Genomic DNA, 12301 nt, shown 5'->3' with positions numbered 1-12301 from the left:
AATATATGAGATGAACTTGGTGGATCTTATAATTACAGAAAGTAAGGAAGTGCTGACACACACACAAAATAATGGGTATATATCAAAGAGATGCAGGAGCCAATTGAAAAACCCCCCAGGGGCCAAAGCAGGAACAATTTGAACAACAACATAAAGTAGTACTGGATTACAACCCAAAATAGAAAATAAATACCCATGAGTCCATGCTGATCTGAATAAATAACTGAATACATAAATAAATAGAGAGAGTAGAGAAATCTCACATACAGAGGAATTCAAAATAAATTATATAGCTACCTCACCCTCAAGGAGATGGAGCATAGTGCCTTAAGCATGTGATGTGTACAGTGACTTCTTTCCAAAGAATTCCGTATGGAGAGAGAGGACAAAAGATGAACTAAATAGCACAGAAACCTGACAAACACGACCTCAGCCAGCTGACCAAGTCAACATGCACAGTGATAAGTCCTGTTGACAGTAGGGACCCTTGATATGGTGTATGTAACAAGAATGGTGCTTTCCCTCTGTGGTCTTCTTAAAACAGTTAAGCCCAGTTCAGTCACAAGAAAAACATCAGACAAATCCCAGTTGAGGGACATTCTACAAAATCCTTGACCAGTACTTCTCAAAACTGTCAATTATCATCGAAAAAAGGAAACTCTAAGAAACTGCCACAACCAATTGAAGCCTGAGGAGATAGGATGACTAAATGTAATGTGGGATCCAGGATGAGATCTTAGACCAGAAAAAAGGCATCCGGTTACAACTAAGGAAATATGAATAAGGTATGGACTTTGGTTAATAATAACGTATCACTGTTGCTTCATTAATTGTGACAAATGCACTATGATAACATAAGACGTTAATAATAGGTAAACGGCGTGAGGTAAAGGGAACTCTCCGTACCATCTTTATAACCTTTCTGCAAATCTAAAACTCTTCTCATACAAAATGCATATTTTTAAAAATCTAGCAAGAGCAGTCTTTGAGGAAGAGAGAGAGAAACTTTTCTTCTTATCTGCCCCACATTGCCAAAGGGCAGATTTCTGTAAATACATGTAGTCCTGGGAGACACACATTTCCTCTTGCCCATTTACATGGGGCACTCATCAGACATTCTCAATGGGCTGGGTATCTGCCCGCAAAGGGGCAACAGTTGGTACTTGGGGTGGGGGGGCGAAAATTCTTAGATATTACGGTGGTCTGTGCCACTCCAAAGCTTAACACTACTCAACAAAATCTTATTCCTCAGTACTTAATTTCTCTCTTTAGGGAGAAATTAAATTCAAATTTAATTTTAATTTATTTAATTTTTCTCTTTAGGCAGGCAATAATGAAAAACTGGTTGTAAAACGCTGGCGTACACCACTCAAAAAATACAAACCTTGTGTTTCCAAGGATGCACGCGAGTAACAGGGGAGCAGGGAACACGTTAGATCAATACAGAAGGAAGTCTTCTCGTGGGAGCTCTCTACACAGGCGTCATGTCACAGTCTCAAAATCACACTCTATTTGGTGGTTGTTTTTACATGATTTTACATACTTGGCTGCAGGCACTCTCGTGTCAGGTTTAAAAATATTTCTCATTTTTTAAGGAAAGAATAGGGGATTTTTCTAAAAATCCGAGCTTTAAATTTTGCTTGAACAAAACATCTTCATCACCATCACCACTGTTGATTGAGTAACTGTAAAGGAACTATTTTCATCAGTTATGTTTTAACTTCAAAGAAGATCCAGAATAAAAGCATAAGCGACGGCCTCCTCAGCCCTCCCAAGACAGGAAACGATTAAATGCAACATCGATACACACTAAGTCTCTCTGGGGAAGATTTGCTCGTTAGTCTAACCATGATTTTAAAATCATAATCTCTTCTAGAAACTATATGTTCTTCTAAATGTCCTCAATTGCCAGAAACTGTCTCTCTTATTAAAAGAGTTCAGGTTAGAATATAAAAAAAACGTATAGCATTACTTATTACAAATGTGCCATACAAATGCAAATATGAACAATAGGGAAAGCTTGCGGGGGGGGGGGGGGGGGTTATGGGAACTCTCTGTGCTGTCTTTGCAATTTTTCAGTAAATCTAAAACTATTCTAAAATCACTTATCTTTCAGTGTCACGGGAGCTTGACCCGGGGCACAGCGGGCACTCACACGTGCTTGGAGGAATGAACGAAAAACTGAAAACGATCCATCAACCTCCTTTTCTCCTAATATGGAGGAACGATATGCCCTGCATGTCAGCCAAACCTGGAGAGTCTAAGCTAAGGAGGATGAAGAAAAAAATATTTTATAACCTCTGTCTGTTTAAACAATGTAAACCACTATATCTCCTAGCATTATCCAAATTTATTTTAAAATATAATTTTTTAAAAAGATCCAGTTCCATGATGATGCTAGAGGTTTGAGGGGGAAAAAGTTGCTGAAACTGCAGGGAGAACTGATTCAATAAACAATTTTTTTAAAAAATGATATTAAGGCCTTGCTAAGAGGTCACAAGAAATAATGGAGGTGGCGGGGAGCATCGTGGAAATATAGTCCTGGAGTCCCTCCTTGACGAGTGGAGAGCTTCCAGAGCAAGGACACAGGGGAACCAAGTACAATACCTTGGCTTGCTTTCTCTTCTTTGTGTGTTGGCCAAAAAGGAAGAGTGGCAGGAAGGGCCCTGGCAGCGAGCTGGGATGGCGCGCTCACGGCTTGTTGAAGAAAGCCAGAGCTCCCTTGGAGAGCAAGACTGACAGCTGCGGGAGCCATGGCCAGCGCTCCCACGCCTGCCCTCTGAGGCACGACCTCGCCTCCAGAGTCCAGATTGATGAACAATCCTGACATGATGCACGAGGGAAGGAAAGCTAGAGATCTTTCCGGGAGGCGGCAGAGCACTATGGAAAGAACACAAGACTTCAGAAGCTGATGGACTTGGGCTCCGTCGCCAGTCCTGTCGCTTCACTCTCTAACTCTGCGTGCTGCTGCATCCTCACCTACACATGCGCACACCTCCACCCACTTTGCAGGGCTGCTGGGAGCCCAGGTGAGATAATATCCACAGTACCCCTAGCCCGGGGGTCGCAAACTGCAGCCCCCGGGGCCAAATCCAGCCCACTGCCTGTGAGCTAAGAATGGTCTCATATTTTTAAATGGTTAAAAAAATAATAAAAGGAGACTATTTTGTCACACATGAAAATTATAAAATTCAAATTTCAACGTCCATAAATAAGTTTCAGTGGAACACAGCCATGCCCCTTCATCCACGTGTTACTGATGGCTGCTTTCACACTACAAGGGCAGAGCCGAGTGGCTGCAAGACGGTGCAGGACCCACACAGCTGAATATATTTACTGTCTAGCTCTTCACAGGAAAAGTCTGCCGACCTTTGGTCTCACTCCATCCAAAGTCAAGGGAAGTTTCTCGGTAACCATCAGCTTCCCTCTCCTCTAGAACGGTGGGTGCTTAACTAGGGGCAATTTTGCACCCTCCCCGAGGGACATTTTGAGTTGTCACAGCTAGAGGGGGATGCTACTGGCATCCAGTGGGAAGAGGCCAGGGATGCTGCTACACATCCTACGATGCACAGGTTGGCCCCCTCCCCTACACACACAGCAAAGAACTATCCAGCCCCAAGGGCAACAGCACTGAGGCTGAGAAGGCCTGCAGAGCAGAAGTGGAAAGCCTGGAATGAACCAAGGGAAAGGAGAACGGCCGACATTTACTGAGTATGCCAAGGGTGCTGTGTCAGCAGCAAGACAACCATTACCACCTCCTTTACAGATGAGGAAAGAGGGGCTCAGCAAGGGCTAGTCACTAGCCCAACATCACACAGCAAGGCAGAGGCTGTGCAGGAGTCTGAATTCATTTCTGCTCGTTCCAATGCCTTTTCTCCTTCCACTGTACCTGCCATTGATTCTTAAAAACAGTTGAGTTCCCAGACAAAGATACAAGGGGGCCAGCTTCTACCTCTCTAATCCTTCTCCCCAGAAGGGTGGGCACAGTCTTGCCTGGGTGGGTTATGTGAGACTGGAACAAGAGTCAAGGCCTGCCGCAGCCCCCTGTGTACCAGACACAGCTTCATGGGACTGTCAGGCAAGGAAGAGGTGGGGTTGGGGGTCCAAGAGGAGTTAGGAGGGAGAGGGAGGGACAGACCATCCTAGGAGACCATACAGTCTGGAAATAATGTTCCAACTTATGAGCCCTGTGCTTTTCGTATGAGGAGCTTCCCAGTAGGGATTTTAATAAAATTATATTCTTAAGAGGCAGCACTACTGGTTGGGTTGCAAGCTAATGAAAGCTCAGTGTTCCATAAGTCAGAAAGGCTAACCATTGAGCTTACTCAGGCACGCTCCAGGCACCACTGGCCGGCCTGCAGCAATGCCTGCAATTTCTAGAATGACCCGTTGGAGAAGGGGAAATCATTCTCTGTAGGGCTGGCCATGTAAACCCACCTGGAACGGAGAGGCGCATGGGGGGAGTTACTCCAGATAAGACGTCAGCAACCACAAAAGTGAAAAGTATAGCATTCTACCAAGCTGTAAAAGTCTCCAAATGATTTAAAATCACCTACACTTGCTAAAAGGAGGTCAGCAACTCTAAAAAGTCAAGGCAGTCCGAGAGTGGTGTGCAAACTCTCCCCAGAAATGGAGAGGCTCCCAAGGCACCCTCTGGCATTTGAATGAAGCACAAACGTTGACTTTTGTCTGCTCTATCTTCTGTGGCTGCCACAGCCATCTCCACACCAGTGAGGGACCTGGGCCCCAGGCACAGAAGAAGGCTCCGAGCCAGTCAACACACATTCTGCATTGCTCCACTAGGTGCCAAGTACTGCAAGGATGAGGGCATGAAGCTGAGGCCGCTGCCCCCAGGGAGGGCACAGGCTGCTGGAAGAAGCAGAAATATAAAGTAGCCAGGACAGCACAGCGTGATCCATGTCCAAGAGCTGAGTCCCGAGTTGTGTGGACTGAGGGTCTAAAGCCAGCACGGAAGGTAGAGTCTGCATTAGTCTTCGAAGTGCCTTACAGTTTCCATGCCTTTATTCAAGGTCAACGTGGCCATTTCTTTTCCCCGGGACATTGTTTCTTGTGTTGAGCACAGTTGAGTGGCTTATTTTAGGGGCCCTGCTATGTAATGATATCCAATGGAGAGAACTCGACTCGCTCTAAGGGAGTAAGGAGCCCGCCCCCTGGGAGAGGCGGCAGGAACTGAGGAACGCGCAGAGGCAGCTTTCCCCTCGTGCCACACGCCCCTGGGGAGGTCAGAGGACGTGTACAGGATTTAGGTTGTGTGCATGCAGCATCTGTTTCTGCCATGTCTACAGGCTCAACTAGCATGAGTAAGTGTGTACACAGCATGACCGCACATCACAGAGTTGCGTGTGACCTATGAGGACGAAGGTACTGGAAGGACAAATTGGCTGGGGAGGTCAGGACGAGCGTCACAAGAGAAGGTGCAATTTAAGCTGAGGCTTCAGGATGTCAGGGACACAGCATATGCCAAGCATGGTGATAAAGAACATCGTGTATTTAGGCAACAGGCTGCCCCTGACAAGCTGGATGGCTGAGAGGTGGGAGGGGGACTTCGGAGTCAGGACAGCCCTGCCTGGAAAGCATCTCGGGCATCATGCTAAGGAACCTGGCTTCAGATATCACGGGTGGCTTCTGAAGGATTGGAAAGCAGGAAGGGGACAGGAAAGATTACCCTGCCAGCACACGCGGAATGTCTGGAGCAGGGGAGGACTAGGTGAGGCATGGAGGTGGGCATGGAGAGGAAGGGGCACGCGTCAGAGGTATCTGGCCAGGAGAGTCAGTGATGTCTCATGATTTGAGGGAGAAGTGGGAATGACAAGCTCATCCTCTAGGGGTCACTAAATAAAACAGAGAACATGGGCGGGGGCTGTGACCACTTTGGGGCACAGCAGCACGTCAGGTAAGTTTCACCTGAGGGTGCCTGAAATCCACTGAAGTCATGACTGAATCTGAGGGGTCAAAGCAGGGTGAGCGACGTGGGTTTTAAGTCAACGCTTGTTAGAGAACAAAGGGCGAGGTTATCAGATGAAATGTGCCTGACACGGCACCTCACACCCAGTAGGAGCTCAGGTGTGGAGGCTACAGTGGCTGCTCTCATTCAATGTGAGCCCCTCTCCTCCCCACAACAGATGGACGGGGGCCTCGGGAGTGAGTGACACGGCCAGCAGGAGCCCTTTGTCAGAAGTGGGCCTAGGAAGAAACTCAGGAGAAAGTAACAGTTAAGGGGCAAAGCCAAAAAGAGAAATAAAAGCAAGAATTAAAAACATATGCTAGGAAACAAGAGAGAACAGGGTCTTGGGAGCCAAAGGAAGTGAGAATTTCAGAGGAGAGTGAAGCGGTGTCAAGACAAGTGAGATAAAGAGAGAAAGGCATGCTCTGGGTTCGGAAGTCGGGAGGCTACCTGTGACCTCGGCAGGAGCATCCGTGATGAAGCGTCAGGAGTGGAAGCTACTGCGGAGGGCTGCAGAGAGAACGCAGCGAGGAGGCAAACCTCTCTTCCAGGAGTCTGACCGGAAGGGATAAGAGGGGATGGTTCCTCGGGGGAGAAGCAGGGCTTGGGGTTCTCAGCTGTGAAACAAAGCGACTGGAAACGTGTAGAGCAGAACCTCCCCCTGCCATTTTAATTAGTTGCTATTTGATATTTAAGACCTGCAATATGCTAAGGGAAGCTTCGGTTTCATGTTCTAATCCATTTGCCTTTTTATTTTCCATTTCACGTACTATTTCCATAATTTCATTCTCATGTGAGAAAGCTGGAAATTGGAAATTTCCTGGAGCATTCAAAAGGCTGAGCTCAACTGAGGTCATCTCACCATCAATCACATCTTGACACGTCTTCCCTGGTTCCAGGGGTGATTTTTTCAAGACATGAAATTGGAGATTGGTCCCTAAAGACACTTTAAACTTTCAATATCACCTTACAGTTGTGTAGTAGTTTTTCAGTTTCCAATGCATTTTTATAGCCATCGTTTCATCTCATCCTTACAATGACCCTAAGAGGGAGGAAAAGCTGACAAGCTCATCGTCACGTTATAGACCAAAGCAACATGCAGCAAACAAAACTGGAAGCTGGCCAACGTGCGAAGGTCACACTCTTTCCCATTCCTCTACTCTTTCAATTAAATTACCAGTGGCAATGAAGGCTTGATTCCTGATTTGCAAAGGACATAATTACATCCCATTCAGATATATTTTAATCACAGGTGAAACAGAGCATCTGACTTCCGCCTGCATCAGCTGGATCAAGTTGACCAGCAGGCCATCACTGCACGCAGCAGCAATTTCCTCCAGGTCTGGGGTTCTAAACCTGCGTGTTCGTGAGAATCCCCTGGGAGCACTTTGTAAAAAGGAAGCTGCCTGGGCCTTCCCCCAAACCAGTTAAATCAGACTCTCAAAGACTAGACTCTGGACATTGCTATTTATAAAAGTTTCCTGGTGATTCTAATATGCAACCAGGCTGAGAACCGCTATGGGTGGTAAGTCAATGATGTAGTGAAAACCAAATTAAGAAGGGATTCCTTTCTCTTTGGGGGTGTTTATGACGGCACCACCGCCCACTTAGTTAGTAGGTACAAAATGGCTCTAATCCTCTGGCAAGTCCGATGGACTCTCCCTTCAATCTGACCCCTTCTCAGCACTGCCCGGGTGAGCTGCATCCCTCTCTTCCCCGGATGTTGCACCAGCCTCCCACTCCTCTCCTTGTTTCCACTCAGGGCCCATGCTGGGGTCTTTGCACAGCTGTCAGAGCTCTGTTAAAACCCACTGTCACAACCAGGTTCAAAGCCCTGCGGTACCTTCCCTCCCCAGCCCTACATCATCCGGGCCCTGCCAACCTTTTTTGCACTCAGTCCTTCTCTCCCTCTGTTCCACCCTTACACTTGCTGTTCCCTCTGCCTAGACATTCTTCCCCAAATCTCTGCATGACTGGCTCACCAGTCATCTCCTTCAGGTCACTGTTCAGATGTAATCTCCACAAGAAGACATCTCCTGACCACCCCATCCACAAGAACCCCACCTCTGACCCTTTACCCTTGGCCTGCAGCATTTTTCCTCTGGCACGTAGCAGCACCTCTAACCATACTATTTATTTGTTTATGTGTTTCCCTCTTACAGTTGGTGGAAGCTCCATGAGAGCAGACATGAGGCTCCAACACCAAGAACAGTGCCTAGTGCACAACAGGCCCTTAATACATATTTGTGAGTGAATGATTAACTCCCGGGAACTTGTTACTGCCTTTCATCCCCGAGCACTTTGTGCTTTGAAACAAGCACAGTGGGGCAAGTGATCAGTTCAGCCTGCAGCACACAGGGGTGGCCTTATGGCCACACAGGTCTGGAGGGAAACCAGAGGGGCCTAACTTGGAGTTTCAGGTCCCTTCTCTACGTCACTGCATGAGTTCCCAGGGTCTTGTGTCTCTCCCAAATAGAAACCATCTGTTCACACTCCCAGGTCCTGTTCACTGGACTTCTGATGGCCATCCAGATAGATAGGATGTTTAAGAGTTAGATGTTTCTATATGTCTAAGGAATGCCTTTCACTATTGTGAATACCGCATGAGTTACCTCCAGGCAGGATAAGGGAAAGAATTACTGTTACGGTTTGGTAAGTCATCTAAAATCAGAGTGTCTAACGATCAGAGAAAGAGGGTGACAGTTTACCATCTTCTCACGATGAGCGTTTGTTTTCTACAGGCTGCTATGTCTACAGTGAGGTCACATGGACCCACTCAACCTGGCCGCGTGCTTGGCCCGGCTACTCCCACATCATCCCAAAGCCATCTGTCTCATCTTCCCCACTCCGGACACACCAGGCTCCTCCCTGCTCCTTGCACATCAGCCTTTCACCCACTCTCCACAAGTCTGACTCTTCTAAACTTATCGAAAAAGTTTAACAGCTTCTCATCTTCTTAGAAAGGTCTTCCCTGGCAACCTATCGAAATATATCTCCCCTGTGAGTCCCTATAATAACGTGTTGTTTCTTTCTTAACACTTTTCACAATTTGAATTTGTTTTGCTTACATTTCCCTCATTAGAATGTAAGTTGCTCAGGGACAGAAAGCTCGTCTGCCTTCTTCATTAACTGTGTGCCTGCGCCTGGTCCACAGTAGGTGCTCAGTTAAAACTGGCCGAATAGAAAGAAACAGGAGAGCAAGGAATAAAACAGGAGAGCAGGAGAGCAAGAATGCTAACCTAAAAGTCTATATTCTAAGACACGGCAGGCACAGTTGTGCCACAAAAATATTTATTAATATAAGTGTGTCTTGTATACTTGAAGATACACTCTGTTGATGCAGTTTAAAATAAAAACATTCACCGTTATATTTGATAACAAGGAAAGACACATATGTCATGAGCCAGAATCCCAAATCCTACAACAGGTATACACCTCACCCCGTGGGGAATTAGGCAAACATGTACACGCATATTAACAGACATTTACATGCACCCCTCTCCATGCAGGGTCTTGGTTAGCCAGCACGTATGGACACACACTGCAATTATACAGCCACAGTGCTGATTCCATGAGCCATATGTTGAGATGTGCCCCATGGCATTACAACACAATGCCATTCCCCAAATCCCCTAGGTCCCTATTCCCTTAAATAATGTCAGTAAGCAATTTTAGTGCAGTGGGTGTGTGCCTGCAGAGGGTATGTGCCTGCTGCCTGCAGGATTCTATTACTGGACGTCCAATCCCAGAGGAGCTGGGACAGCTATCACACAGAAAGGGTTTTCCCTTGCGTTCTATAAATATGGTGCTGCTGGTGGCCCACGATCATCAGGTTGTAAGGTTGGCCAACAGCAGACATGCCAGTTCCTCCTCAGGCACGCCTCATGATGTCTGCAAGATGGTTGACTGGTAAGAAAGATGAAGCTGGAGGTCGGAAACCAGAGCTGACCTGAGCTGGTCCAGTCCAGTGGCACACCGGCAAGCCTTATCAGCTGTTGCTCTGACTCCCCACAAGGAAGGCCGCCAGAGGAAATACAGGACACCAGTTAAATTTGGATTTCAGATAAACTACAAGGAATTTTTTGGTATAAGTATGTCCCAAATATTGCATGGGATATACTTATATAAAAAAATTCCTTGTTTATCTAAAGCCCAAGTTTAACGGGGCATGCTGTACTTTTATTTGCTAAATCTGGCGACCCAACCACCAGGAAAAGCCCCATAACAGCTTCCACCAACCCAAGAAACTTTAGATTGTTCCATATTCTTGTATTATTAATTAGTTTCAATAAATATTTTAAAGACAGACTTTCTTTATAAAATAGTATACTTCTCTTTTACTGCACCTATCAAATCATTTCTAATTTTGCTGATTAACGGCAAGATGAAATGTTTTTTAATGTCTTAAGTTTTTCTTCCAGGAAACATCAATACTACCATGATTGACTTGTACTTTGTATATTCAATTTGCAACAGTCTCCATGAAACAAAAATATTCAAAAAGTGTAGGTTTGGCATTTAGACCCTTTAACCAAACCTCCAACCTTTCTGAAAGCTCACTTTCAACTGAAAGCCTTTCTAGACAAGAATGAATGATGTAAATCATCTTATCATTACCCACATAAAGGTGGCCCACTGTGGCCCTGCCAGAAAGCTACTGAGGATTTTCGCGATCTCAACTGCTCTTTAAAAAAATCTGTTTTCCATTACAAAAGACAATCTAAAAATATTCCCATATAACAAAAGGACAAAGCCATCTGTATCATCTCTCCAAAGAGCTCATATTTCTATAGATTTTATCACTTCCCAACTGTTCCAACAAGTTGTGAAATTGAAGAAAGTCACATAGATCTGGCAGATAAAACTCATCAAAATATTAAATTTAATCACTAATATTTCAATCATTTTATATTATTCTTTCATATCATAGAAGGCTCAAATGAAACACGTCAAAGTAAACAAAGTATAAAACTGCATTAAAATTCATTACAAATTTTTTTAAGTGGCATTACAGTGTTTCTACCAATAATCGATCGATAACATCAAAATGTTAATGAAAGAGACATAAATATAGAAAAATACCCAACACTCAAGGAAAACAAACACGGAAGTTGTATATCAAGAAATGCAACCCCTGACGTGTGTTTGAAAAATGACTTTCAAGAGATGCAAATAATGCTGGCCACCCATCAGAACTGATACATCAAAATTGGTTTGTATTTTATCTTCATAAGAATAAAGATTTCACTTTATAATGATCAAGTTAGCATTAAAATAAAGGCAAACGAATAAAAGAATATGAATGCAGTAAATGTGATTTTAAAACTTTGGTCCTGAAAAGTCAAGAAGAAAACAAAAACGAAAAAAACTGACCTTTGAGTCGATGCTGTCCATCGGGTTCCAGAGGTCTCCACTCAAAAGAGAGGCACCGAGGACCTCAGCAGCTCCTCCCGACTCCTGCCTTTGGGCCTGTTCCATGGAAGGTGCTAACTTGCTTCCCAAGTTCACCCCTGCATCAAAAAGACAAAACGAAACAGCCCCAGTCTTCATTCGAGTCGGGAAGAGTTTGGGATCAGAAGCTTATGATGTAAATGTCGGTGAAAATATCTGGAAGTTGAATAACGCCAAGGAAACACCGTAATCTATTAAGCCACAAGTGCTAAAACTGATGAATTCTCTGTCAATCTAACCATAAAATTTTATAACTTAAAAAAAACAAAAGTTAATTTTTTTCTTCAAGACCTACAGCACGTGCTGGGTGATTATCATAGTCACAGTATATAATTCCATCCTTCAACAAGCAACAAAAATGCACAAGACTTTTTAAATGATGAATTAATGCTTTCCTTAAGATCAGCCCTCTATTAAAAGTCTTAAGGCTTTAGCTCTATTAAGACCAAATCCATTTACTTAAGTCCCAGCGAATCAGTTAAACACAATGCCAATCCGCCTCTCTGTACTTACGGAGGCTAATTTTATATGCTTCGGTGAGTGATGCTATAGACAAAATTAATTTGCCAGTTCAGACTGACTAGACTGGTTTACGTAAAAAAAAAAAAAAAAAAAAATTAAGCCATTCAATAAACTATTATATGATCTTGTTTCTTGGGGTCCTGTCTGTCGAATCAGTTAATATAATGACACAGGTTCAATTTAGCCCCATTTCCATAAACAATCCTAATGGAAAGTATAGCATTTTTCTCTTCTGGAGAGTGTATTGCTTTCTTAACAAATACAGTAATTTCTCTGGGCTTGCTCTCCTATGAGGTCACGCTCCTGCTATTTGGTGCAACCACAGTATATCCCTCAAGGTAAAGGATGGGAGCAGATTCTCTC

General features: G+C 44.6%; 1 protein-coding gene across 1 annotated transcript in view; it reads right to left on the bottom strand.

Moving 5' to 3' along the window:
• The window catches only part of ADAM12 (ADAM metallopeptidase domain 12), a 335212-nt gene that overhangs the window by 281342 nt on the left and 41569 nt on the right, over positions 1 to 12301 (bottom strand). Inside the window, exon 2 of the mRNA XM_008525946.2 lies at positions 11339 to 11475. Within this exon, the coding sequence (XP_008524168.2) occupies positions 11339 to 11475 (137 nt within the window). The remainder of the gene's footprint in view (positions 1 to 11338; positions 11476 to 12301) is intronic.

This window comes from Equus przewalskii, chromosome 1, assembly GCF_037783145.1.
Source record: "Equus przewalskii isolate Varuska chromosome 1, EquPr2, whole genome shotgun sequence".
In the NCBI taxonomy this organism is placed as follows: domain Eukaryota; kingdom Metazoa; phylum Chordata; class Mammalia; order Perissodactyla; family Equidae; genus Equus; species Equus przewalskii.
The sequence above is the reverse complement of the archived record's forward strand: the minus strand, read 5'-3'. Positions and strand labels throughout refer to the sequence as shown.